This window comes from Antennarius striatus, chromosome 24 (assembly GCF_040054535.1).
Source record: "Antennarius striatus isolate MH-2024 chromosome 24, ASM4005453v1, whole genome shotgun sequence".
NCBI classification, from domain to species: Eukaryota; Metazoa; Chordata; class Actinopteri; order Lophiiformes; family Antennariidae; genus Antennarius; species Antennarius striatus.
In genome coordinates, this window is record NC_090799.1 from 7,082,615 (window position 1) to 7,110,540 (window position 27,926).

Sequence of the window (27,926 nt, forward strand, 5' to 3'; positions counted from 1 at the left end):
CATCCCTTGAAGCTGTGGGCTGAAAGGATGCACAAGGAAGAGGGACACTAATTTCAGGACACCAATGTTCTGATATTGGATAAGGAGGACAGACCTGTGTGTGTTGTCGCTATGACGACCAACAAACAATCGACTCTAACACGTGCGTGCGCACACACAATACGAAACAAAGCACAACTCCCTACGTAGCCTAGCATAAGTTGACTTTATTTATGCTGACAGATAATAGAAAAGAAAATATGAACCAACTTATGTGCGTTTTAGTTTTATACTGTAGGTCCAGCACGCACACTTGTGGGAGTGCACGCACACACACAGCACGCAAATACGAAACAAAGGAGACCTCCCTACATAGCCTAGCATAGCATGACTTCATTCATGCTAACCGACAAAAAGAAAAGAGATAAAATGTGAGCCCAACTCTGGTGCGTTGTACCTACAGTAGATACTGTAGGTTTAGCACACACACGTTGGAGCGCAGACACGCAAACACGAAACAAAGCAGTACCACCTAATTAGCCAAATAGCAATTCACCCATGCTAACAGAGAACTGCAAAAAAGATAAATATGGTGAGACTTACCTGTAACCAGGGTGCAGTTCCTTGGTCCCGTATGGTTGGGAGTGATCCTTGAATGAGGATCAGCCATTAAAATGAAATGCAACCACGGCGTCTTCTGTTCTTCATTGGATGGGATGAAAAATAAACACTGGTGTTGATTTGTACAATGAACAACTGAGCAACTACCTTGTCTCCTTGTCACAGACGCCATTTCAACAGACTGCTACCTCTCGTCTGACATGAAGAACTCCGTCTTGGGGATGACCACGCCCTTGAGCGTGTCCACCAATCCATATCGTCCAATACTCTGTCCAATAGCAGAGTGCAAAGTCTGACGTCAAGGATGCCTATTCTAGCAATCGAGTTGTTCAGAGCCATGACTTCCTACAAGTCCAAATATCTCTTGATGCAGGAAGTGTTTGTTTACCAGATTCTAGGAGTTGGTCGGGTTAGGGAGGACCACTATGTATATGTAGAGACCTGAAAACGTGTGATTTTCATAATAGGGCGCCTTTAAGCAGGGAAGCCCAGACTTCCCTCTCCCTAGCCACTTCGTCCAGCTCCTCCGGGAGAATCCCAAGGTGTTCCCAAGCCAGCCGGGAGACATAGTCTCTCCAGCGTGTCCTGGGTCATCCCCGGGGCCTCCTCACGGTAGGACGTGCGCGGAACACCTCACCAGGGAGGCGTCCAGGAGTCATCCTGACCAGATGCCCGAGCCACCTCATCTGGCTCCTCTCGATGGGGCAGCGGCTCGACTCTGAGTCCCTCCAGATGCTGCACCGATCTGCCTGTCGATCTCCCGTTCCATCATACCTTCACTTGTGAACAAGACCCTGAGATACTTGAACTCCTCCACTTGGGCCAGGATCTCATCCCCAACCCGGAGAGGGAACTCCACCCTTTTCCGACTGAGGACCATGGTCTCAGATTTGGAGGTGCTGATTCTCATCCCAACCGCTTCACACTCGACTTTGAACTGCTCCAGTGAGAGTTGGAGATCACGGGTTGATGAAGCCAACAGTACCACGTCATCTGCAAAAAGCAGAGACGCAATACTGAGGCCACTAAACCGGACACCCTCAACGCCTTGGCTGCGCCTAGAAATTCTGTCAATAAAAGTTATGAACAGAATCGGTGACGAAGGGCAGCCTTGGCGGAGTCCAACCCTTACTGGAAACAAATCCGATTTTACTGCCGGCAATGTGGACCAAACTCGGACATCGGTCGTACAGGGACCGAACAGCCCTTATCAAGGGGTTCGGTACCCAATACTCCCGAAGCACCCCCCACAGAACCCCCCGAGGAACACGGTCGAACGCCTTCTCCAAGTCCACAAAACAAATGTAGACTGGTTGGGCGAACTCCCATGGCCACTCAAGGACCCTGCGGAGGGTGTAGAGCTGGTCCACTATTCCAGGGCCAGGACGAAAACCACATTGCTCCTCCTGAATCCGAGATTCCACTTCCCGATGGACCGTCATCTCCAGAACCCCTGATTTATTTTAATTTTTTTATATACTGATTATAATCCCCGTAGGGAAATTAGTCGCACACTCCAGTTAGTTCAAATCAAATCATGCATATATATGTGTGTACAGGCCCTGAACACACAAACACACACATGGGGCCTGTACGCATGCAGAGGAGGTAGAGTGGCGGTCAGCTCTTTTATTGTTGAATAGACCTTGTCAAGGACTCTCAAAATATTACCCTTTTATAATGTTTTGACATCCAACTGAAATAGATTTGATATCCAGAAACGTATTTAGAACCTGAAGTTGTACCTGAAACATGTTTGTTTTTGTTTTTTTTAGCAAACAAAAGGTTGGTAACTTTTATTTTGAAAGTCAGTAATTGCGTCGTACCGGAAGGGAACGCACGAACTTTTGCTAACAGGCTAAGTGTTTGGTTTTGTGGCATAAACGTCACCGTAAAATGAGGCTGACAGCATGTCTGTGTTAACTTGATCAGATGGGCTTTCGCTAAATTATCGTAACGTCTCACCGCAGATTAAAGACCGATCGGGAATAACGTGAATCTAGGAAGGAGACTCGGGATTTTAGTGGGTTATGCTAGTCGGATTAGCTTTCAAAAGGACCGGATGTTCACGTCTACGTCTTCGTGCTGTTATGGAGTTCATTAGCTTGCTAACTGTACAGATTGGTCGTCATGTAGTGTTAGCCTGAGCTAACTGTTCATCAAGAGCCTTTCTGGAGGAAAGGCTGCTGCTGTCATCCGGTCAAAATGCCCAATAAACTGCTGGACCGCTTCAACAAAGCAGGTCGGTGCTCTGCTTTTGTTATTCCCCGTTTAAACCAGTCGGATTAATATTAATCTAGATTATGAGTTCTTCTCAGAGCTCCATGTTCTTGCAGTGGATGTGGGAGAAGCTGGTCAGTGTTAGCTGCTTTATCTGATTCAACTGCATTCATCTTGAACTTGAATTTCACCCCTATGGTTGATTAAACCTCTACATATCTTCTCAAATGCATGCAAACATACCAGAATGTAATATACAGGAAGAATCTGCTGCATAATCTCACGAGTTCTAAGTTACAAATTACACGTGAAGTCACAAAATAACTAGCAGAAAACGTTTTTACAAATATTTTTCATAAAAATCCCATTTATTGAGTATTTTGTTTCCTGAAGCGTTGTATTTCTTTATTCTATACAGACATCCAGCTGCTGTTGGTGCATAAAGACGAGGAGTGGAGTCCCAGTCGGGACCAGGTGGACCCACCAGAGCTGCTGCACATTAAGGAGGAGGAGGAGGAACTCTGGACCAGTCAGGAGCAGCAGCAGCTTCAGGTCCTGGAGGATGGTGACATCACCAAGTTCACATTCACTCCTGTCCCTGTGAAGAGTGATGAAGATGAAGACAAGCCTCAGTCCTCGCAGGTCAAAACAGAAACTGATGAAGGGGACGACGGAGGAGCTCCACCAGACCGGATCCTGAATCCGGACAGTGGTTTACAAAAAGATGCTGATGATGACACTTCAGGCTTTTCTGAACCTGAGACAAAAGTGGCTGAACACTGGAAGAAGAGGAGCGACCCTCCAGCGGGATTGAACTTTCTACACAGTAAAAGTGGGGATACGTCGTTCAGCTGCTTTGAGTGTGGTAAACTATTCAGCAAGACTTCCAATCTGAAGAGGCACATGAGAATTCACACAGGAGAGAAGCCCTTCAGCTGCTTATTTTGCGGTACAACTTTTGCGCGAAAGGAAATCCTGAGACAACACATGAGAATCCACACAGGAGACAAACCATTCCGTTGCTCGGTGTGCAATAAAACCTTTATACAAAAGGTGCAGCTGACGCGACACATGGCCCTCCATACCGGAGAGAAACGTGACAGCTGGAGTGTTTGTGAGAGGGGATTGGCTTGTCATCCATCCAGAAGTGATCGGTGCGTCCCTCTTCAACGGCAAACTGAAGAGAACCGAGATGTGGAGAACCTGAAAGCAGAAGCTGGTAGAGAGGACAGTGGTGGATCGGAACACATCAGAACCTCTGGTTCAGACCGACATTCAAAACCAGACTCTGATGATGACTCCTCTGACTTTCCTGAACCTGATACCGACGACAGCGATGACTGGAAGAGCAGCGAACTTCAGTCAGAATCAAAGTCTCTGAAAAATAAAAGTAGATGTAATAGTGGTGAGAAATCTTTTTGCTGCTCTGATTGCGGCAAACAATTCAGCCAAAAAGGAAATCTAAAAAGACACATGAGAATCCACACAGGTGAGAAGCCCTTCAGTTGCACTTTTTGCAGTCGGAGTTTTATTCAAAAGGTGCAGCTGACGCATCACATGGTTCGCCACACGGGGGAGAAACGATACAGCTGCAGCATGTGCAGTAAGAGATTCACCTGGCTTTATCAGCTCAAAAAACACCAGCGTCTAGGTCGCCAGTTGTCACAGCTTCCTCAGGTCCAGACTGAAGAGAAGGGAGAGCCTTTGGAAACAGAATCTGTTCGAGAGGACAGCGAAGGATCAGAACCAGAGAGGAACGTCTGTTCAGATGGAGGTTTAGAACCGCACGATGGTGAAAACATTCCACACTCCTCTGAAGCTGAGACTGACCAGACCAGGGAGTCTCGGTCAGGGATGAAGCCTTTGCAAAGCCGTGAAGCATCTGTAAGCGATACGGAAAGTAATCCTGCAAGAACATCAGTCAGCTCCTCTGAATGTGTCGCCAGCTTCAGTCAGGAGGAGCAGCAGCAGAAAAGCCGTGGAGTCCGAACACAACAGAAAGCATTTCATTGTTCGGTTTGTGGTAGAACGTATCTCCAGAAGAACACTTTAACGGCTCATATGAGGCTTCATTCACATGGAAAACGCTTCAGCTGTTCGGCTGGTAAAAACACTTTCCAATGGAGAGGAGATGTTTTGAGGCGTAGGACGAGTCACGCAGCGATCAAACCCTTCAGTTGCTTAAACTGTGGTACGAGATTTGCAGGAAAAGAGTATCTGGGACAACAAAAAGGGATCCACACGAGCGCTAAACCACTCAGTCGCTCAGTGTGTGATGAAAGATTTACACGACAGGGAGCTGTGGGACAACACAAGAGAGTCCACGCAGGGAGGAGACCTTTTCATTGTCCTGTTTGTGGGACCATGGTGGAACATTGGTCGATTTTAAAACGTTTGAAACGTTTCAGATGCTCTGTTTGTAAAGCAAGTTTCAGGTACTCGTGTAATTTATCCTCGCACATGAGAATTCATTCTGGTGAGAAATTGTTTTGTTGTTCTGTTTGTAGTAAAAGATTTAGATGCAAGAAGCATCTCACGCGTCACTCATCCGTCCACACAAGGGACAAAAAGAGGGGACTCTGAGACGTCACATCAGGATCCAGTTGACTTCATGGGTCAAGTGAAGATGATCTTTTTTTTAAACTAGCCTTTTTGTCTTACTGTTTATGTATTCATCGATTTTGATTTTCTTGAAAGCGTAAATCATTTTACATCAGCTGGGCAACTTTTTGTGCATAAGTGTATAGATATGCATATTTTTTCATTTAAAAATGACATAACTTGCCTCTTGATCTCTGAGTGGTGACTCCTGAGCCAACATGAGGGGCAGTGGGGCTGAAGGCTGAAGCTCAGACGGACTGATGGACAGACTTTTGTTCCCCTTAACAAAATGTTTGACTTCAATCAATTTAAACAAAACTCCATCATGATAATTGATTTCTTAGTATATCTGAAGTAATATTTAAATGATTTTGTGCAGTTAGATTCGAAATGAAAGAATCTGCAGTTCCTCACTATGGCCACAAGAGGGCAGCAAACATTTACAATCAGGAGCCTTCTCAATATTTGATCAAAAGTTTAATTTAACAGTTCTTACTGTCTTAAAATGTCTTCAATCGTAAAACTGCTTGAAATGCTAACCAGCAGTAGCCCCCCTTTCCCTCCTCGGTTTTTTCCTGAAGGTAAAGTAGACGTTCGCTGACGTTACTACAAAATAAAACCGGTGGATTTCTGGCTCCAGGGCAGGTTGGACTTTAGTGAGCTGGAGAAAATGGACCGGAAGCATCTTATCCTACTGAGCTATTCAGGAGCTCCAGTAAGTCTGGTTGGATGTTAGTTTGATTATTCACAACAATCTGGTAAAAAAATCTAAAACCAGATAGTGGGATTTGAACATTTTAGCTCAGATTGCTGTGTTCCTCCTCGCACCTCCCTGAGCTAAACCTACAGCTGCGTAAGTTTGGTCTGAAATTTGTATTTGTGGCGTTCACAGCCCTGAGGAAGAACCAGAACATCATAACATCAAGACTTCTTCATCCTCGCTGTGGAGGAGGAAATGGAATGCGTCCCAAAGTTACAACAGGTGGAGGTAACATGACCAAAACATGACCAAAATAAAGCCATGTTAAACTCCATTCCTGATAAAATATACAGAAGGCTCTTGAATGAAAATACGTTTGATTCCCTCTTGTGGCTAAAGTGAGAAACTACAACCACAACTAGAAACCAAGGCAGTCACAGACTGCAACATCCCACGACACCCCTGAATTCCAAATTTTACCCTGACCTTCTTGCATAGGTGAAAGATCGTCAAACCACCAGCTTTGACCTATGAAAGTAGATCTACCCACTGTGCAACGGAATGTGCCGCGGAATGGGTAGCGCAGCGCCGCATGTTGTTGGCGCCGCTTATGTTGGCGCCGCTTATGTTGGGTGTGCACTGCACTCCCGTGGCTAATGGTGGTATTACACCATTTAGATTTAGTCTAACTATGACATTGGAGTTCGTTTCCGAACCCAGACGAACAATCATCTACTTTACCTTTAGGAAACTAATAAGAAGCGAGAGGTGGGCTACTGCTAGTTATCATTTCAATCATGTTTATGATTAAATGCATTTTAAGACACTAAAATGTTTTGAATTCTGTCAACAACACAAACGTAAAAATTAGCAATTTGCTTGACTCCTATAACTTCGATTGTTGCAGCAGACTACAATGACGTGCCAGACCGAGTTAGCAGAATTAGCTTTAGCGCTAAAAAGATTCACCAGCGGTGATTCTGCTGCAAAGCTTGTGTGCATTCATTGTTTTAATAAATGGATTTATTGGTTACGTTTGCCTTAATAGTAACAAGTAACGAACTCTAATGTGAAGTTCCATGCTGGGAAAGAAACAATTTAAAATGAAAATGTAGTTACCCACGTCACCACATGAGGGCGCTGTTAACTCGTTACAAATGACATTACTGTATTTTAAGGTTCAGCCAATTTGTTGGATTTTTCATATCCTTGAAACTTTCAGCCACATTTATTTTTTCCAGTCAACACTTGAATTTAATCAAAACCACGAAACAGGAGACTTTAAACAGCGACTGAAATGTATTCCATTTAAATAACGTCTTGAACATTTCACAGCTATAGGGGCCTACACAGTAAGCAAAAAAAAGTCTACTCTTTGTGCAGAACTGCACCACAGGGTAGTCCAGGACAGTCTATCGCCCCGTGGGCGAAGGAGATGAGAGGCGGCGGGTGAAGAAGGAATTCCCTCCCTCAGCAGTCTGACACTCCAAAGAAAACATGACGATCAGCAAAAGGCGTCGCCGGATGATCATGCCCCAGAAGCAGATGCTCGATGATGAAGATGAAGAGGCCAGTTTGTTATATTTTCACCCTCTGGTTTTTGTCCTCCTAATTCACAAATAATATTTCCTAACAAAGCTTCTTTTAAACGCTACTTTGGAAACGTCTCTAGATGAGCGCCGTCAGACTCAAGACAGCACTGCCTGTGAGTTCTTGATCCCAACGAGATTGTCGACGCTGATGGACCGCCTCATGGCCGCTTTACTGAGATCCTTGAATTTGTCCTCACACAGCCTGGAGATGGCCTGGAGACAGAACAACACAAAAACCATGACGACCGACGTAACGAGACACGAGACGTTTGCTGATCGTGGTGCTGGACTCACCTCCAGCTTCTGGGCCCGCTTGTTGCTGAGTGGCTCCAAGGGGAAACTGAGGTTGTTGTCGTCTGCCAGCGAGCGCAAGTCGAAGTAGTACTTGGCGTAGACGCTGGCGGGGACGTTGATGTTGAACTGGAGCAGCTCCAGGAAGTGCCGCTCCATCTCGTTCCTGCAGAGGAGGGTCAGAAAACCTTCGTGTCGATGCGAATTGAGAGTGAGCGTTTGCAGCAGACTGTAGGACACTTACATGTCCTCCACCGTGATGTCTTTCAGGATCTGGCAGTAGTCCACATTCCACACGGCCTGATCGTCCCACACCTTGGAGGCCAGCAGGATGGCGCCGAGGACAATCCTCTTCCAGTTACAGGGACAAATGTCCATCTCAGCGTACGTCAGCAGCCTCTCCAGGTAGATCTAGCAACAGACCCGTGGTGATGAAGTCGTCTTATCATTCATTCTAGACGGGACGCACGACGAACTCACCAGCGTGACGATGGCGCACTCCGCTGTGAGCTGCGCCGAGCTGAACAGTGTCCGGATGAAGCGGTATATGAGCTTGTGTTCAGGGTCGACCACGGAGTAGTCATCTGGAACTTTTTCCCGCTGTTGGGAAGACGTCGGTCGTCATGCATCAAACAGCAACAGGTTAAGACCGGTACCTGCAATCAAACGCTTCCACTCACCGATAGCGGGTGCTGCTTTTCGTCAAAGATATCCAGTGAGCGGTTGGAGTCTCTGCAGGAAGGAGTTCGGGATGATTCAACAGAACAACGAACAAAGACCACTAAGAACGAGGACAGAAGGAAATCAAACACTCCCCACCTGTTCTTGATGTGGTAGTAAATCGCCAACGCCACGCTGGAACAGACAAAAACCGACATAGTGAACCACAGGGTGTGATTTTACTCTATTGCACAATCAGCTCCTACGCTCACGTCAACAACCGGCACTAATGTCAGAAACACTTGTGGACGAGACGGAGGAAGTCACCATTTGATTGTGCTCTTCAAGTTGGGCTGGCTGACAGTGCTGTCGTCGATGAAGATCGTGGAGCATGAGCTGTACTTCTTCGTCAGAAGGCCTGGAGACATCTGATGGAGAGGAGACGACAACAGTCAGGCACGACACGTCAGCCGTGATCGCTGCCCTTCGTTCTTTGAGAACACTTACGTGATTCATGTAATTGCTTTTCCTTTTCTCACGCACTGAAAAGAAGAGGCGGAACAACACAGTGAGATCAGGAGGCTCATGGGAGTGGAACACGTGTTTGCCGGCGTACTGACCATCTGTCTGCGACTTGTTGAGGAACAGGGTGCTGGCTCTGGGGTGGTCGGAGGGATTGGCCTCTTGGGCCAGCTCTGCAAGACGATAAAAGTCACGATTACAGAGATAATCAGGGACGGTAGAAAGGTTGAGAAGCTCGTCTTCACCCACCATCAGGGAGCTCCCTGTCACTGATGTGCTGCAGGTAGGTCCCGGTGTCTTCACTAAGGTCCTCAGTGGTGGTGATGGGACACTCCTCCAGCTCCACGTCCCTCCTGTGGACCTTGGGACTCTCCCCAGGAGAGATGCAGCAGGACACAGAGCCTCCCATCGCTGACCTACAGCCGGCACAGACGCCCCATGCAACCTGGTAGGAGCTAACCTACCGTAGGCGAGACTTTAATTACAGATAACGCCAAAGTAGGTGTGAACGGAACTGGTCGGATGGGAAACCCTGCGTTAACTCTGAGCAGCGATCTGGTTTGACATGTCAGGGACCCGTCGAGCCGGTGCGTCCAGCTACAAGGTGAAACATCCGGCTTCCGAGTCAACCAACTGCGGTAGCCGTAAGAGAGCTGACATTTCCGGGCGGGTGCGCAGAGTAGCAGTGGTGGGCTTTAGCGAGGATTAACCGACCGGACCGAACAGTTCTGGTCGATGATGCTAACTAGCATCGACTGCTTTCACCGGGCAGAAGCTAACCGAGCTCCCCTGACTCCCTCCATGGCTAAGCGGCTAACGCTAGCTGCCCTACCTCAATCCGTTCCGGGCTGCCACAGCCGGTCCATTTCCACCGCGGGGGGGGAGGACACCCTCCAATGAGAGACTCAAATAGAAACGGACTGATTAAAACCAAACAGACAGCTAAGAAAGTAGAAACTAGCTAAATCCGGAGTTTTACAGACCATCCGCGTTCGCAGGACACGTCCAACGCGTCAAATCACCCTAAACATTGAGGTCAAAGGTGACTTCCGCTTCGGGATTTTCAAAGTAAAAACACTCATTTTGCGGTTCGTTGTCAGTGAAGGATGAATTGTGAATGTCACCATCAAAAATTAACTGAAGAATTTTTTTAAATTTTTTAAGAATTTAGATTTAAAAACAGAAATTTTGGAAAAAGTAAACATTCACGAGTTAGGAATTGACACAATTTTTTTTGGCAATTTATGTTTAAGGTGGAAGTAGGCTTTCCTGTCTACGCCCACCGGACAGGAAGTGTTTGTTATAATAAATAATTATATTATTTATTTATTTACTTATTATTATTTATAATCTTCTATTCCTTTCGGCTTTTCCCTTCAGGGGTCGCCACAGTGAATCAATTGCCTCCATCTAGCCCTGTCCTTTGAATCCTCTTCTCTCACACCAACTCCCTTCATGTCTTCCCTCATTACATCCATAAACCTCCTCTTTGGTCTTCCTCTAGGCCTCCTGCCTGGCAGTTCAAAACCCAGCATCCTTCTACCAATATATTCACTATCTCTCCTCTGGACATGTCCAAACCATCTCAGTCTGGCCTCTCTGACTTTATCTCCAAAACCTCTAACATGTGCTGTCCCTCTGATGTACTCATTCCTGATCCTATCCTTCCTGGTCACTCCCAGATAGAACCTCAGCATCTTCATCTCTGCTACCTCCAGCTCTGTCTCCTGTCTTTTCCTCAGTGACACTGTCTCTAGACCAAACAACATCGCTGGTCTCACCACAGTTTTGTACACCTTTCCTTTCATTTTAGCTGAAACTCTTCTATCACACATCACACCTGACACTTTCCTCCACCCATTCCATCCTGCCTGTACACGCCTCTTCACCTCTTTTCCACACTCTCCATTGCTCTGGACTGTTGAACCTAAGCACTTAAAATCCTCCACCTTCTTGATCTCTTCTCCCTGTAACCTCACTCTTCCACTTGGGTCCCTCTCATTCACACACATGTACTCTGTCTTACTGTGGCTAACCTTCATTCCTCTCCTTTCCAGGACAAACCTCCACCTCTCTAGCTTCTCCTCCACCTCTTCCCTGCTCTCACTACAGATCACAATGTCATCTGCAAACATCATAGTCCATGGTGATTCCTGTCTAACCTCGTCTGTCAGCCTGTCCATCACCATAGCGAACAAGAAGGCTCAGGGCTCAGAGCTGATCCCTGATGCAGTCCCACCTCCACCTTGAACTCCTCTGTCACACCTACAGCACACCTCACCACTGTCTTACAGTCCTCATACATGTCCTGCACCGCTCTAACATACTTCTCTGCCACTCCAGACTTCTTCATACAATAACACAGTCCCTCTCTGGGCACCATGTCATAAGCTTTCTCCAGATCTACAAAAACACAATGCAGCTCCCTCTGGCCTTCTCTGTACTTCTCTATCAACATCCTCAAAGCAAATACTGCATCTGTAGTACTCTTTTTTGGCATGAAACCATACTGCTGCTCACAAATTCTCACTTCTGCCCTTAGTCTAGCTTCCACTACTCTTTCCCATAACTTCATTGTATGGCTCATCAGCTTTATTCCTCTGTAGTTGCCACAACTCTGCACATCTCCCTTGTTCTTAAAAATGGGCACCAGCACACTTCTCCTCCATTCCTCATGCATCTTCTCACTATCTAAGATCCTGTTGAACAACCCAGTCAGAAACTCTACTGCGACCTCTCCGAGACACTTCCTAACCTCTACAGGTATATCATCAGGACCGACTGCCTTTCCACTCTTCATCCTCTTCAGTGCCCTCCTCACTTCATCCTGACTAATCTTTGCTACATCCTGGTCCACAACAGTCACCTCTTCTAGTCTTTGTTCTCTCTCATTTTCCACGTTCATCAACTCTTCAAAGTATTCTTTCCATCTTCCCATCACACTACTGACACTTGTCAATAGGCTTCCATCCCTATCCTTAATCACCCTAACCTGCTGCACGTCCTTCCCATCTCTGTCTCTCTGTCTTGCCAACCTGTATAGATCAGTCTCTCCCTCCTTACTGTCCAACCTAGCATACAAGTCATCATAAGCTTTTTGTTTGGCCTTTGCTACCTCTACCTTCACCTTACGTTGCATCTTCCTGTACTCCTGTCTACTCTCCTCAGTCCTCTCAGCGTCCCACTTCTTCTTAGCTAACCTCTTTCTCTGTATACACTCCTGTACCTCCTCATTCCCCCACCAAGTCTCCTTATCTACTTTCCTTCCAGATGACACACCAAGTACTCTCCTACCTATCTCCCTGATCACATTAGCTGTAGTTATTTATTATAATATATTATTATTAATATGTATTATTATATTATATTCAATTATATTTATTACAACAATAATAATTGATACATTAACTGAGTATAGAGCACACATGAAATTTCAAGTGTTGCCTTTAAAATCTTAATTAAAAACATATGGGCAAAAAAACCAAGATGCCATTTTTAGATAAAACGGTTCCTGAGAACACCGTAATCCCTCGCGCATTCCCGCTTCAAGATGACCGGCTTCACCACATCGCGGATTTTTAGTAGGTAGCCACGTGACACTGTACGCGCCTTCTATTGGCTGACAGCATCCGGAAGTGCGCTGCGTTCCGATACTCACGGAACGCAGCACACTTCTGTGTATTAAAGAAAGCGCTTTTAACAATTATAAGAGTGTGGGAATAGGTAATACAGATATAAGGTGGTTTAATATCAGTATGGGAAGGTTCTTTAATGTTGAAATTACCAAAAATAATAAAATAGTTTGTCGCAATATCGTGGAATTCCATTATTTGCGGCGGGTCCTGGAACGCATTAATTGCGAGTAACAAGGGATCACTGTATCTTATTATTGTGTGTGAGAAATTTTACTATTGTATAAGCAATACTCTGTTTTAAGTGAAAGAATGCCTTCAGAAGATTCTGACTATCTACAACTGTATGTGAGCAATGAAAGATCAAGAATCATCCCAGATGGGATGTACGTTGGAAAAGTTTATTCTGACATGAACAGAGTGAAAATAAATAAAACTTTTCAGGGTAGTGGGGGACCTTTGGCGGTCTATCCACAACCATTCTCCAGCACCTTTGGCATTGCTGGGCCAGTGATGGTGTGACTGAATGGGGTGGCGGTGGGAAGGGAGGGATCTACCCTCACTTGATGAGCGGTCACCCCTTGTCCCCCGTTCCTCACCCCATACGGCGAGTGGAGACGTGCCCCGGGTGGAGTGGAGGCCAAGTGGGGGGGGTTCCTACGGCGGCGAGCTGATGACGATGTCCCGAGAGAGGAGGGTGTGAGACAAAATGGAAGGAAAACAAAATAAAACAACAAGATGGGTTTGCTTCAACATCCCTTGTACATAGTCCTTGTCTTTCCTTGGTTGGTCTTTGACACAGTGGAGATGGTAAACACCGTTGGGCTGTCTGTAGGGAACTACAGTTCCTTCAGCACTCCTCTTGCTGGCCTCTTACACAGACATGATGTGCTTGACGAAAGCTGGAAACACAAAGAGATCTGTCAAGATTTTTGGAATGATGTGGAAAAAAGACAGACGGTATCCTGGGAAATGAAGGCTTACCCTCATAGTGCACACTGCCATTCTCATCCTCCTGGCCGGCCATGAGGGCATCAATCTCGGGCTCGCTCATCTTCTCTCCTGTAGAGTCACAGCGATCCGTGTCGAGATCAATTTCACATACAGTGCATGCTAAGCAAACTATATTTGTGTGCTTCTATATTTAGGGAAGGAGATTTGAGACGCACCCAGGGTGGACAGCACGATACGCAGCTCAGCGCCCATAACTGTGCCGTTGCCCTCCTTGTCAAAGACGCGCAGACCCTCAACGTAGTCGTCGTAGGTACCCTTTTGGAGGGCATCGACCTGCTTCAGCATGGGCAGGAAAGCGTCAAAGTTGAGCCTCTTGTTGGCCATGTCTGTGGAGACATGTCACGGTCACCCATGATGTCTGCCATTTTCTTAGAGAAAACGACAGACATCTTTTACATTTATCCAAGCTGCTTTTTCACAAATCTGACTGATCTAACCATGAAAATAGACCATCTTTTTAGCGTTTTAAGATATGTCAACATGTGTTCCACATGCAATGGACTTTTACCATCAGCATTTGGGTTGCCCAGAATCTTCACAACGTCCTTGTTGGTGGGGTTCTGGCCCAGAGCGCGCATGATGTCAGCCACCTGGTTGAAGGCCACCTGGCTGTCACCAACTCTGTCAAAGAGACCAAAAGCCTCCTTGAAGTCTGGTCAGAAAAGGGAGAGTCAAGAGAGAACCCTGAGTTATAAAGCACTGACAAGAACACAAGAATTAAAAAAAAAAGATTTGGAAGCTACAGTGCTAACAATACTTCACTGGCTAAGAACACAAATTCTCAGGCTCATGGTTGGATTAGGTGGAGAAAGACCTCCGCAGTTGACATTCAAGTTACATTTGGTGTGCACAGTTGACATTAATGCTTATAATGCGTTGTATTGTAGGGACCTTATTGAGCTATGGCAGGTATGTGGTGTCAAAGCCTTGCACTTGCGGCACTGTTCCCAGCTTACAGGAGGCGACAGCTGTACAGGAAGGTACTGCCTGAACAAAGGCTAGCTATTTCTATGAATACAACCAAGAGGCCGACTCAGAGTGACCTTTTTGGCAGATTAATAGTCTTGTGTGGCTCCTGAGCAGCAGCAGCAAGAACAGCTGTAGCAGACCCCCACCCCCTGGACCCCGCTCCATTCCTGTACTTGTATTTGGGAGGAATTTGGAGGCGACATCAGGAGCAAACTGATACCCCAGCGACAGAATACGCCGGGCCATATAGAGTCATGCTTGCCCGGCCCGACTCGAGTTAAACACGAGAATGCTGACGGCGACGTAATCAACACCTCGACGAGCCTCAGGTGGAAATGGATGGAATGTGCCAAAGCAGCAGGAGCTAGTTTTGAGTTAGCCAAGCAGCGCATCACTTTGAGATAAACATATAACGCAAGAATGAAGGATTGTACTGCCTGGAAGGGCCAAACACAGGGTGATATTTCTGAAGGACACATCTCTCAGCGCTGAACAAAAGGGTTTTTGGATGCTAAGGGGATCACGGTTGTGCATCTTGAACCTTGGCCTGCTCATTATCGAGTCTACTGCTGGGTTGCAAGACCAGGCTTAGAATAGAAAGAGCTCAAATCTCCCTGACAGCTGGCCAAGTCTATGGAATGGCATGCATCTTGGATGTTTCTTCATCCTTTCTTCCATACTTCAGAGGTTAATTTTGACTAAAGGTTCACGCCTGCAGCGACTCGACTTTCTCCAGCGTGCTGAGAAAAAAATGACAGACTGAGCTCAGGGAAGAACATTTGGAGGGCGAACTTTCTCCTGCTGGTAATGGCCAAGTAAACACCACCCTGCATGATGGTGAGTACGAAATTTGGCAAGTAATTTAAACAGCACAAGGGTGTATCTTTCTTCCTCACTTACCCTCAATCTGGTCCGCTGAGAACTCGGTCTGCCACGTAGAAAAACACCAAAAGGTACATTTACAAAAAACAGAGACACGGGACACAGAGAAAGGAATGAAGAGAATTAGGGTGGAAATTTTTCTTTCAACCGTCAAAAGAAACAGATATATGTAGTGAAGTTATGGGTTCTACAGAAGCCTGCAGAAATGTGGATGTATTTCAAGGCAGAACTTTTTGTCGCAACATACGAAGTCTTGTCGTTCTCTTCCCTACAGCGTGATTTCAGTGTTGCCAATAAGAAAAGTCCCAATTACGGGCTTATTTTGGAGCGATGGTGTCCGAACCCATGCCAAAAAACAGATAGAAAAAAAGTAACTCCATCAGAAACGCCCTCCCTCCCCCTCCCAAAAGGTCCAAAACACAATTTTGTACACACCATTTTGGAGAGTTGGAGCTGGAGGAAAGAAAGGAGATGAGAAGCTGGAGTCCCAAGACAGAGTGGTCCTGAGCCATGGTCGAAGCCCCCTCTTATTTATCCCAGGCATGTGATGTCACGTATGCTAATGGGATGGATCAGATGACACATTGGAACATCTTTAACTTTCTTAGGGCACACGGAGAGGAGAGCAGCAGCAGTAAGCCTTTAGAAGGGGACAGGGGTATTTTTAGACGACTCTGCGTCTTGCATGTCAAACAGTTTTTCTTCTCTCTTCTAGAAAGTTTAAACCCTTCAATCAATTTGGGGCCCTAAAGCTTTCCCTGAGGAAAGATGTACACGGGTCAAGTGTGGGAAAATTGGGAAAAGTCAGCAACCTTCAGGCCCAATCGGACAGGCTTGAAGCCTTGAGAGCTCATTGACAGGGTGGTATTTTTAAACGGGACGAGACCGCTTCCTCCTCTTATGGTTAAATAAAAGCGGCAGGAAAACTTTCAAGAAGATATTAAGAATTGAAAATCAACTCTGAGATGCAGTTTGCTGAAGAACTCTTCTGAGGTGAAGGACAACAACAAAATCAACCAGCTCTCACAACAGATCAGATTTCAGCCAAACACAAGAGAAACATTCTAAAATTAACGATTTTTGTATGATTGATGCTTCTTTCTTTACCGTTAAAAAAGATTAAAAAATCTCATGCAACTGACTGGAGAAGTGAACCTAAGGCAACTACATGATCAGGTCAACTTTCACATCATAAAGATAGAATTGCATCATGTATGGAGGTGAAACGTCCTGAGCGCCCAGCTGCTTCACCAAGCTTCCTGTTTTCACCAGAGCTCTCCATGGTGCTGACTGCGATCAAGAGCAAATCGACTGCTAATGCTGAGGATGAAATAAAAATGATTCTCCATCATTCCTTTCTGCTGGACTTATTTCCCAAGAGAAACAAGAGAATTGAGAGCAATGGGATCAAATCAAGATTTAATACTCATCTGTAGCCCCTATTATTACTCTAGTTACTCTCCAAGAAAGGAAAACAGGACAGAAATCAAACATTTACTTTTGTCAGACAGACAGAAAATGCATTCAGTTAATGAAACCAAGTTGTTTATATCCTCCACATGTACTCCAGGACTATTATTACTGACAATTATATTACTATAAAGTAACAGCAAAAAAATCCAAACATTTGTTCAGTTTAAATTTGGTTGTAAATGACAGGAAGTTGTGTTAATAATCCTCTGAGGGTGTGAATAGCAAGGCTGTAATTTGTCATCAGTGTGGCGACGCTGAACACGGCTACAGAACAGCGAGGAAACAAACTAATGGACATGGGGGGGGGGGCGACGAGGAAGCGAAACCGCCGCACAGATGAACTCTATTTTTACCCCCGTTCCTGCCCTTCGTCTTTGGTTTCTCCTATGCTGGCTGGACCTGAGCTATGACGGCGAGGGGAGGGTGAGCAGCCCCCACACCTCAAGACTCAATGACAGTAACAACCCGCCCCCGTCCGTCGACCCTGTGGCCTCCAGCTGGCATCGGGTCGCAAAGAACATGCATAGGGGGCTTAAAAAAGAGCGGTGGTATTGTGTTATGGGGTGGGGGGTGGGGGGTTTACATGAACCTTATTTGGACCAGACCTAAGCCAAGTAACCCATGGAGGAAGGAGATGAACATTTAGGATGGTTGTGACGGAAATATTCTGAACCAAATGATTTAAAAAACATTAAATGTCTATTTATTATCCCTTAAAAGATAGTCAACACCTTTCATCCTCAAAATTTGACTTTCCAACGGTCTCTGCGGCACCAATGAATGCACTCCTTCTGCCAAGTGTTTAAGACGGTCATTGACACCTTCGCTGCCCCCTGGTGGGCTTCCTCTGGCGCTGCATATTGATGGAGCGACAGCTGAAGACAAAGGTTTTATCTCTGAGGAGTTCACACCTACAGGCTAATCCTTTACCGCATAGCTCAGCACGAACTCATTTATATTTAGCGCGTGTAACTAGCTTGTTAACTTGCGTAATATCAAATGAGAGCATCTCTTTTTTTACATAGTGATGTTCACAAAGCACCGACTAATTCCCTGCAAAATAAACTTGTGCTTTCAACAGAAATTCCACTTAATTCATGCACAAAAACAAGTTTTAGCCTTTGACACATCTTAAGCTCGTAAGACAGACGAGTTCCCAAAAGAAAATGAGCATGAAAAAAAATCAGTCCCAGAAATGAACAAATCGAGATAAACGAAGCGCGAAGGAACCCGGAGCGTATTTCTTCTTCCGGTTTGGAACTTGCTTGCGGTGTGTTTGAGGAGAACGACCTGCAGAGAAAACCTTTACAGCTCAAAGGCCGGGAATCTGGCTTTCAGCGGCTGCAGGAGGTCGGCCAGGAAGTAGATGGTGCCAGCCATGCCTGTGAACAGGAAGTCACAGAATTTACACAAATATATGCTGGAACATGTTCAGCAAACATCCTGTGTAACATTTTAAGATGGAGGAATAAAACTGAAATTTCTATGTTAGCATATTAGCATTAACCAAATTTTAAGGTGTCATTAAATGCCCCAATTCAACTTGATAATAAAGGAAGTATGTAGTGTATTTCAAAATAAAAGCCGGCTTCATGACATCACGACCTTTAATTTCTGAGGAATGTCTTCACACGTTACCTTCGAAAAGTGAGAAGGGGGTGTCGGCTGTTCGGCATCCGTGTTTGCCGTAGTTCATGCACCAATCAGCAAACTGGATGGACAACGAGAGGCGGAGTCACACAACATTGGCCAAACCGTCCCAGGAGAACAACGGAGCAATGTCAACAACTGCTAAACATTGTGCCCGGCTCGGTGAAATCCCAGCATGTGTGGGGGGGGTATCGGATGATGACTGTGGCTCGGCCTGCCTGGTACGCGCAGCGAAGCTTATGGAAACATCTGAAGGCTCCATTCCATCCACTATGAATAGAACCGTATTAATGATCGTAAGTACGGGACCGGAGCCAACTGGACCCCGTCCAGAAGTCCCCTACCTGTCGCACTGATGGCTGCCAACACCGTCAGTAAACATTCCTGCCCCCTTCATGCACGCCTTCCCTGTCACTCCAATGACGTACTTACCATACAGGCTCTGTAGAGATGCTTGGGGTCCTGTGTTTGTCGGTAGAGGGCCAGGAAGGTGTAGGCGTTACCTGCGGCGCCGTGACACAACCCGTAACCCTTCCTCAGCAGGCCAAAGCGCCACACCACCTCGCCACACCCAAGGGCGTCATCCAGATACTGAGGCGCGCCAAAGACCTGAGACAAGATATTAGAGCTATCACTATGGCGACAGGTGGTACCGCTGCACAAACGGGACTCAAACACAACATTAGTGAGGAAACGTGGGTGTATTTACAGGAGCTCCTATAAATAAAACACCTGGTGGCGCTAAAACAAAACATTTTCACCTGTATTTTTCACCAGAAAACAAACTAAAACAGGAAGTAACTGAGCGTCACCACAAGATGGCGCTGTGGCTCTATTCTCAAATCGGCCTTGACCGCGACATTACCTTGTGTGCCTGCAGGAGCATGTAGATCACCCCGGGCGACCCGTGGCACCAGTGCACCAGCAGATCTTGATCGTCTCCCACGCTGGTGGGGTAATTCCCCGAGGGGAACTTGAGGCGACAGACGTGGTCGACGCTGGGCTTCACCAGCCGGTGCACCTGCTCCTCCGCCCCGACGAAGCCTGGCTGCGATGGAAAGACATTTCACTTGTGGATCAATTGTAAGCTGTTATCTGTACTCTGAGACGCTTCCCACCTGCATGAGATAATAGTAGATGCCCGCCAGGCCGTGAGCGGCGCCAACGTACTGCTCGCCGTACCACTCGTGCATCAGCGGGGTCTGGTTCTGCATCCTGAACTTCCTGCTGGTGTGCTCGCCCGACTGGAGCACGGCGTCGCTGATCTGAGGAAGGAAACAACACACCCCGGTTCACACACACACACCTAATCTGTAGAGTTGGAGGAAATCAACGGAGATGAATTAGAGCAATTTGATCACCAGAGCACGGAAAAGTGAGCATTTTAGGGCCAATGGCGAAGATACATCATCACCTCTTGTTTGCCTTTGTTTGCCTGGGATGGAGGGTCCGGCGTGACCTCACTCACCTGTTGGATGTACTGTAACGGGATCCTGTCCTGCCCCAGCTGCTGGTTGATGAAGACCAGGGAGTAGATGTAGCCCATTCGCCCGTAGAGCAGCTCGTCCGGCAGCCCAGCGGCGCCTTTTACCACGGCCTGGTGCAGCTGCAGCAGTCTGGGGCAGGAAACACAAAAACTTACCCGCCTGCGATCTTTGATCACCGATCGATTCATTTTAAATCAGCCGACCTGTTGATACAGTCGTCCGTGTCATGCGGCCTCTGCAGGCGATGGTAGACCACGGCCCCTACCGCCAGGGGCCCCGCGTCCCCGCACAGGAAGGTGACGTCATGTCGCCGCGTCAGACACTTCAGGCTGCGCTCGACGTGTTCCCTGGCTTTCTGCAGGAAGGAAGGGTCCTGGAAGACGTCGTGGAGGTGAAGGTAGAGCAGAGCGATGCCTGCGGAACCACAGGAGGGGGTACACCGTCAAGTGGACGTGACGTCACGTGTTCCGGTTGTGTCGTGACGTCATCACCTGCCCAGCCGGTGTAAGTGATGCAGTCTCTCGGGTTGGCTGATTTCAGGCCTGCCTCCATCACGGTTAAGAGTTCCTGGATCTTGCTGGTCAGCCGCTCGGAGAACTCTGACGTCATCTGGAGACACGAGCGTTTGGAACACGAGGGGCTTCCGGGTGGGTCACAAACAAACCGCGTGACGAATTCGTTACCTTTCCGTGGGAGTCAAACAACATCTGCGTGGACGCGGGGCTCCCATCGTAGTCCCCGTAAGGGTTCGCCAAGGCCCTGGACTCCATTCGACCCGGTTTTTGTTTTCACGGCGCTATCTGCGGAGAAATGAGCCCAGATGAGACGGAGGAGACCCTAAAAGAGAACCGAGGGGGTTCGATCCCATGTGGGGCTCCACTCCCACTCCCACTCCCACACCGACAGCTCAGTTAGCTTAGCTGCGCCGCTAAAGATAGCATCTAAACTCCGTTTTTATGACGGATGCAACACGAATTATAAATTAAAAATGTCCAAAATTAGCTTAGATTCGAACAAAACTGGCAGGCTACATGGACTGTACCTCTGCTAATGCTGCTCTGTTGTTGTCATTTCTTCTTCGTCTGTCGATATTCTGGATGTCAACATAGGGCGCGCCAGCGCCCCACAGTCCCCTGGTGGACAGGAGGTAAAACTGCAGGTAACAATCAACTACAGTAGTTGTCTGTGTAGGTTCTCAGTCATCCAGGTCATGGTTATCCAAAAGCTGTTGAGTCGATCCACTGGATGTTAAAGTTCTTGAAGACGTTTCGTCTCTCATCCAAGAGACTTCTTCAGTTCTTCAGTTAAAATAAAACACAAGGGGCACTAAAAAGGTGTGGATATCCTGACTGGACCTTCGTGAAAGCTCACACAAGATCCAGAAAGGAGAACAACCCAGTGAGGACGGAAGAGAGCAAGCGCAATAGTATAGTGATCCAGTATGTGTCTGGAGTGTCTGAAAAGCTGAGGAGGATCTTTAACAAACACAAGGTTCCTGTGTATTTTAGAAGAAGAAGAAGTACACTTTATTAATCCCCGCAGGGAAATTACACAGTCACTCAGGTATATATTTTTACATGGTCTTTGTGTTAGTTTTTTAATGGCAGTCAGTGTATACACAGGCCCCGTGAAACACAGCACACAGGGGGACCTGTAAGCATGCAGTTAGCGTTAGTACACACATCAAACATCACACATAGGGAGGCAGAGTGACGGGCAGCGGCTTCAGGAACGCGCCCCAATTGAGCAGCTTGTAGGGGGGACGGTGCCTTGCTCAAGGGCACCTCCGCAGTGGCTGGGAGGTGAGCCGACACCTCCCACCGTCAGCTCACACTCCCTCCGAGGATGTCCTGGCGGGAGCGGGATTCGATCCGCCGATGGTTGGGGCGATCTGTCTACAGTACATCTGCTCTACCGCTGAGCCACTGCCGCCCCATTTTAAGCCGGGAAACACCCTCTGACAAAGACTGGTCCACCCAAAAGACCCCACACCACACAGGGTTTAAAAACTGGGACATTATCAGCCCCTCTCTGAACTGAAGAAGTCTCTTGGATGAGAGACGAAACGTCTACAAGAATTTTGTTAACGTCAAGTGGATCGACTCAACAGCTTTTGGATAACTACAGTAGTTGGAAATAATGCACAAAAATGTAAAGTCGTAAAATATGTTATAACCACCCGAAAAAAGACAAAACACTAAATACATTTAAAAAACTAAAATCTCTACTTTTGAGTCTCATTATGCAGAGGTTTTATTAGCATCCAATATTTTTACTTTCACTTTCCACAGAGTAATCTCAACACATGCATTAAATAAATGGACCTTGAGTTTCTGGTATTACTTCCAATGATTATCTTTATTGTGAAACAATTTCTCCCCGAATCAGAGATATTTATTTTCCAACAGCGTCTTTCAAAATTATATTTTATCCCACGTTATCGAGCCGCTTTGAATATCAAATAAATTTTATGAAATACAGCCGTACCTACATCTGCTGCTAAACATTGATGTTTTTCTGTGACAGTCTCCCTGGTACGATGCTGTTTACATCCACAGAAATCAAGAGAAATCCATCATCACAAGAAGGAATGCCATTTCCCCACACTGGCGCCAGGGAATCTGCTGTTGACCTTGCAGAAGTCGTAATGACAGGTCATTCTTGCGAATGGCGATGATAATTACTGTGGTCATGGAGCACACCGGACTGGTATTGATTGGCATATTTCTGAGTCTCGCTGCCGGTGCTCCACATTCTCATTTACCGCAGGGATTGGAGCTGCACCAGCGCTGTAATCTCTCCTTTGAATGTTCTTCTTTATGAGCTGCACCATTTGAGAGAAAGAGCACATTGTTGTGGCAGCAAGACATCGCACATTCAACAGAGAGCAGGGGGATGCATCCTCCGGAGGGCTTTGATTAGGCTCCTGTTCTCTTTGTTAATACGCCTCAAACGCTTCCACTTCCCTTTTTTATCTGCACATTTCATCCCAATTCTCTCCAGTTTTATATTCTTCAGTCTCCATCAAAATCGAGTCCTAATTAAACAGCAATGTGGACCGGTTCATCCCAGTTTAATAGGGTCCCACAAGAGTGAAGGAAACAAGCAAAACAATTAATCGTTTCTCCTCCATCCATATTTAGATTATTTTAAATGTTTTGTGGAACAATAAAACATTGTTTCCTGACCCATAACTGATGATTTTATTTATTTTTTAGGTGCTCCTCATCTTGATGACTTGTGCAACCTTGTCGCTAAAAAGTGCAAATGAAGCAATCAGGCAGCAGCGTTTGCTCTCCCTTTTGTTTTTCTGTTTAGCTCTTCAGCTGGAAGGACTTCCCATCATTTCCATATGAGCTGACGGCACTGCAGTTGGAGGCCGGTCACAACAGAACCCCCTGCTCCCACACCTGGGGACTGCTTTACCTTGCCTTGAGGGACGGGGAATGGAAATGAGCCTCAGAACCGAACCAGATTCAAGGGGAGACCTTCGGACTTGATTAGAGCTCCTTGTTGAGGGACACATTATCGAGCCGGGTCGGCCTCCTGTGGCACCGCTGGGAAAATAAGCTTCACACAGGAAAAAAATATTAATTAGAGGCGATATCGATCATCATGGGCTCTGAGCTGAGAGCAGCATCCGAGCTCAGGCCACATCTTGCAGACTGGAACACACAGTGAGGGTAGAATCGCTTTGGAAGAATTAAAAAAAACGCTGATATTCAACCTTGTCTCCCGATGTCAACAAATTAAAGGCTGCACGTCGTTAGTTTGATCTTCATGCCATATGGAGCTCCGGAGCTTTTTGTGATCATCCTGGATGTCGCTTGTGATTCTGATGCAGGTACCGGCAAAAGAAACACACAAACAAAAAAAAGGCAGAAACCATTGGGCAATTTCTTCTTGGGAATGTTCTCCATAATGCTAGCATGACTGAAACTGCAACTCCCAGGTGTCTTAGTAACATTTCATTTTCCACTGAGATTGAACCTGACAAAACAACTTCACATCACTTCTGACTTCCATCACCTCCCTTCCTCCCCCCTTCGTCTTCCTCCCGGCCCTCCTTGATATTAGCTTGGACAGCTGGTTTGCTGCTAGCGTGTGTCGGAAGAGTCTCTGGAGAGAACCCACGCAGTCAGGGGAGGGTGGGGGGCACAAAGAAGTGCTGTCTTTTGCTTTAAATCTAAATAAAAACAAGTTCATAGGTAACTTTTTAATATCTCCCACTACTTTTGATTTGACGACAGTATCCTTACCCCCTGAACCCAATCCCCACCCCCCTGCACCAGGAACGTAATCACAGGTTGTAGCATGGTGCTACAGGATTAGCATGTCCACCTGGTTGTTGTGTTCCCCTCCCATCACAGAACAGCCCCCGTGGAGCGAACGCTAATTAAACCCTTTCCCACTGAAGACAGAAGCAGATGTCGCTGTTCTTGTTCTCTCGTCTCCTTCCTGACACACTATTGTGTTTCCAGCTGCAACAAGTTGCCAAAAGACTCTGTAAGAAGAGACAAGGAGGAAGAGGAGGGGGTTCTCCTTCTCCTTCTTCCCTCCTATCTCCCCTAGAGGACGGGGTTGGTTTTTGGTCCCTCCTGACAGCTGAGATAAAGAACATTCTGGTCCCTGACTTGCTGCCGCGGCCCCATCTGTGGCCGAGCTAAAAATACACGAAGCCTGGCGTCGCCGTTACCAGTCCGCCGTCTGGGGGAGGGAAAGGGGAGGCAGTGTAGGAGAGGTGACAGACACGCAGACAGATAGAAGCTGAAACATCTGAAGCTGAAGCAAAGAGAGAGACAGAGACGAGGGAGGGGGTTACATTAAACGCTTCTTAACCAGCGGAAAGAAGTAATTACATGTTTAAAGGTCACGCAGGGGGAGTCGATCGGACGGCAATACCACACTTGATGTAATGATTGTTTGCTCTGGAGTAATGAAACTGCCAGCGAGAGTTATTATGGTATGGCCTGAAATGTACAGGAGTCACATGATGTATATTTATTTACTGTAACGCCGTCAGAAGGTATGAAGTTTTATTCCTCCTCCTTATTCTCCTCAACTTTCAGTCCATGTGTCGATAGAAACAAATAAAGGTCTGCTGGTTAAGATAACCACGCCCCTTTCTGGATGTGGGTGTGGCTTGCCTAAGCCAGCTGGGATAGGCCCCAGCTTCCAGTGACCCACGACAGTAGATGAACCGAAGATGGATGGATGTTTGTCAAGGCTAGCGAGGTGTTTTTAACAATTTTTATTATCGGAAAATGTATTTTGCACGCTGTCAGACCTTTACACCCAAAAGCAGCAGCGTTATGATTAATCCTGGCTTCCAGTCGGCCTGAGCCTTTGAAAGACTTGTCATCGATGACACAACCCCCCCCCCCCAACCCCAACGTGAAACGGATGCCAACAAAGAAAGCAAAGCCGATGAGGTCTTGACACACACGTCCGTCTCGCCTTGGAATACAGTCGTGAACACTTTGATTAGGGTCTTAATCTGAACGTCTCTTCTTGACGGGGGCCGTGTTAATCGGGGAGGCGTTTATCGTACTGATGACCAGAGCTGTGGCAGGACTGGGTCCACGTCTTCACCGTAGTTCCTTCAATGCCCACTAGGTGGACACCTTGCATCCCTGACATGCTTTAGCACCCTTTGCAATGTCAACATCTCCATTTTAATTTTTTTCTCCTCCTCCTTCCTCCAGAAATTGGCCTGGCACCCCGGGCTGCACCCCGAGTGCACCCCGGGCTGAACGCCCCGTCTCCCCCAAAAGGTTGATCCTCTGCAGAGACTGTTTAGCTTGCCTAATAAGAGAGCAAATGCTAAGCGCTTATGAAACCTCCCAGACTTATTAAACAGACTCTTCATGAAAACCAGGGACCAGACGCAAGGGATCCACCCCTGCCCCCCCCCCAACACACACCCACAAAAAATAAAAATAAAAAACTACCATCTCCATGCAAGTTAATCCTAATACTTTGCACGGTCAGCAGGTCGAGGAAGGCCTCCGACGTGAAGGGAGACACAAATAAGCTGCAGGAAAAAAACCCTCAGGGAGGGGGTTGAAATTAAGATTGTGTTCCCAGACCTCCCAGCACTCCCAACAACGACAAAAAACACACAACTGCACACACACACACACACACACACACACACACACACAGGAGGCTACTGGTGTGCAATTGATCGCTAATTAGCCACATAGAGGATTATTAAAGCTGTGCGGCGTCAGCCGTAACGGTGCAGGCGTGACCGGAGCCGTGCAGAGAACCTGAGTTACATTAATAACCTAAAGATAATCCTGGCTTGTTGAGGTTTGATCACGTTTTGACTGATGTCAGCAGATCGCACCGAACACTTTCATCACATTTATTAATCGTCGCTTTACCGTAGTGACATCACCTTGTTCTCCAATTAATCCCCGCCCATTTCTGACTGGTCAAAACACCTGACGTTCCCAGAAAGCTTTGCGTTGAGGCTTTTAATGAATCCTGCATCCTTACCCATGACAACATAAATTAGAAAAAAGTGGCCACGTGCGACGCGTCACGTTTCACAGAGTATCTAGGCCGACTGGAGCCGCCACAGTCTAACAAACTTCCCTCGTCTCCACACACTGATGACACGATCATAAGGCGGCTCACGATTCTATTAGCCTCCCTCCTCCCTCCCTCCGAGCTGAAATTCCTCCCTCACCGCGGGGGGAAACGGGCTCAGACGGTTAGGCTAACTGTCGGTTAACGTCTACAGCTACCCGAAACCCCTCCGCGAATTAGAAGACACGCTGGGCCCCATCTCATCGCTCAAAATCACATTAGTCGGCCGCACCTGAAAGCAACGCAGGCGTGGAAGGAAAATAAAATCAAAGGCTGTTTTCCTGTTTTAGCCTTTGTTAAATTAGACGCGCAGCCTGTGGCAAAGCATTTTATTAACACACAGAAAACTAGAGCTTCGTTTGTTTGTGCAGCAGCAGAAACATCTTTTGTTCCTTAAAGTAGAACCAGGAAAGAGCTCCATCTCATCATCCATCATTTAATTCTATTTTATATCTATTTTACTCATCTGCTGTAAAAGCAATCAACCTTTACTATTTTACCCATCTTTTTATTCTATTAATTTATTATTTATTTATTGTTAATATTATTTTATTTTTGTATGACTGTTTTTTACGCAATATAAGGCGCACCTAAAAGCCTGTAATTTTCTCAATTCCTTATGATCCAAAGTGCCTTATATATGAAAAAAAGTTTTAAAATAGACCGTTCATTGAAGATGAGTTCTCAGATGCGTTTTATAATCCAGTACGCTTTATGTATGAATTTTTTTTTAAATAGGCCATTCATTGAAGGTGCGCTTTATAATCCAGTGTGCCTTACAGTGTGGAAAACCCTGTATATATCTACAGCAATAGCTTCATACTTTATTTGATTGGCCACAATGGGACTGTTGACATGACAACAGCCCCGTCCCCCCCAGACAGGAAAGTTCGGTTGCCTTTGTGTCGTCTTTTGTGAACACCCGGTAGCGTCGACGCAAAATCGGGGCTCAAGCATCGCATCAGAACCCTGTTTGTGCGAAAGCACGACCCCGTTGGAGGCGCATGAATCCCGCCGTTCGCTCTGGCCTTTGCCT

At 46.7% G+C, this 27,926-nt stretch overlaps 5 protein-coding genes across 8 annotated transcripts in view; 1 reads left to right on the forward strand and 4 right to left on the reverse strand.

The window, feature by feature from the left end:
• Positions 1-2,483: 2,483 nt before the first annotated feature.
• On the forward strand, positions 2,484-6,904 carry LOC137591521 (zinc finger protein 271-like). Its single transcript, XM_068309576.1, has 2 exons — positions 2,484-2,842; positions 3,239-6,904. Exons 1-2 carry the CDS (start codon positions 2,806-2,808, stop codon positions 5,401-5,403), a joined length of 2,202 nt encoding a protein of 733 aa, XP_068165677.1. The 5' UTR covers positions 2,484-2,805; the 3' UTR covers positions 5,404-6,904.
• A 235-nt stretch (positions 6,905-7,139) lies between these two features.
• Positions 7,140-10,215, reverse strand: LOC137591422 (cyclin-Y-like protein 1). Of its 2 annotated transcripts, XM_068309401.1 has the most exons (10): positions 9,436-10,215; positions 9,285-9,359; positions 9,172-9,206; positions 8,992-9,092; positions 8,824-8,859; positions 8,685-8,736; positions 8,485-8,604; positions 8,249-8,415; positions 8,008-8,170; positions 7,146-7,926 (listed from the first exon to the last, which is right to left on the reverse strand). In XM_068309401.1, exons 1-10 carry the CDS (start codon positions 9,593-9,595, stop codon positions 7,810-7,812), a joined length of 1,026 nt encoding a protein of 341 aa, XP_068165502.1. In that variant the 5' UTR covers positions 9,596-10,215; the 3' UTR covers positions 7,146-7,809. The 2 variants fall into 2 exon arrangements, with proteins under 2 accessions (XP_068165501.1, XP_068165502.1); XM_068309400.1 differs by having other exon boundaries at positions 7,140-7,926; positions 9,172-9,359.
• Positions 10,216-13,205: 2,990 nt separating this feature from the next.
• On the reverse strand, positions 13,206-16,242 carry LOC137591327 (myosin light chain 3, skeletal muscle isoform-like). The gene is given in 7 exon segments (XM_068309250.1): positions 13,206-13,720; positions 13,803-13,880; positions 13,988-14,158; positions 14,341-14,484; positions 15,702-15,729; positions 16,119-16,140; positions 16,142-16,242. Coding segments are annotated over 7 exon segments (558 nt in total). The 5' UTR covers positions 16,228-16,242; the 3' UTR covers positions 13,206-13,691.
• A 1,485-nt stretch (positions 16,243-17,727) lies between these two features.
• Positions 17,728-21,442, reverse strand: lancl1 (LanC antibiotic synthetase component C-like 1 (bacterial)). Its single transcript, XM_068309249.1, has 10 exons — positions 21,336-21,442; positions 20,977-21,093; positions 20,785-20,902; positions 20,497-20,707; positions 20,275-20,422; positions 19,925-20,071; positions 19,672-19,854; positions 19,239-19,415; positions 18,795-18,867; positions 17,728-18,538 (listed from the first exon to the last, which is right to left on the reverse strand). The coding sequence occupies exons 2-10, from the start codon at positions 21,061-21,063 to the stop codon at positions 18,462-18,464; spliced, it is 1,221 nt and encodes a 406-aa protein (XP_068165350.1). The 5' UTR covers positions 21,064-21,093; positions 21,336-21,442; the 3' UTR covers positions 17,728-18,461.
• A 221-nt stretch (positions 21,443-21,663) lies between these two features.
• The window catches only part of LOC137591324 (receptor tyrosine-protein kinase erbB-4-like), a 189,106-nt gene continuing 182,843 nt past the window's right edge, over positions 21,664-27,926 (reverse strand). The window contains exons 29-30 of one of the 3 annotated variants that reach the window (XR_011034642.1): positions 24,021-24,128; positions 21,664-23,863 (exon numbers count right to left, since the gene is read on the reverse strand). The gene's annotated coding sequence lies outside the window, so the exon portion shown is untranslated. Of the gene's footprint in view, positions 24,129-27,926 lie in introns of all 3 variants that reach the window. The other 2 variants (XR_011034643.1, XR_011034641.1) reach the window with 2 other exon arrangements.

Bases quoted from the DNA above. Each gene is read 5' to 3' on its own strand.
- LOC137591521 (XM_068309576.1), top strand. From the start codon at position 2,806: ATGCCCAATAAACTGCTGGACCGCTTCAACAAAGCAG. The intron at 2,843-3,238 runs GTCGGTGCTCTG...TATTCTATACAG, and splicing joins GGACCGCTTCAACAAAGCAG to ACATCCAGCTGCTGTTGGTG.
- LOC137591422 (XM_068309400.1), bottom strand. From the start codon at position 9,595: ATGGGAGGCTCTGTGTCCTGCTGCATCTCTCCTGGGGAGAGTCCCAAG. The intron at 8,605-8,684 runs GTGAGTGGAAGC...TCTTCCCAACAG, and splicing joins AAAAGCAGCACCCGCTATCG to CGGGAAAAAGTTCCAGATGA. The intron at 8,416-8,484 runs GTGAGTTCGTCG...GTCTGTTGCTAG, and splicing joins AGTGCGCCATCGTCACGCTG to ATCTACCTGGAGAGGCTGCT.
- lancl1 (XM_068309249.1), bottom strand. From the start codon at position 21,063: ATGGAGTCCAGGGCCTTGGCGAACCCTTACGGGGACTACGATGGGAGC. The intron at 20,708-20,784 runs GTGATGACGTCA...GTGGTTCCGCAG, and splicing joins CACTTACACCGGCTGGGCAG to GCATCGCTCTGCTCTACCTT. The intron at 19,855-19,924 runs GTGGGAAGCGTC...TTTCCATCGCAG, and splicing joins TCTACTATTATCTCATGCAG to CCAGGCTTCGTCGGGGCGGA.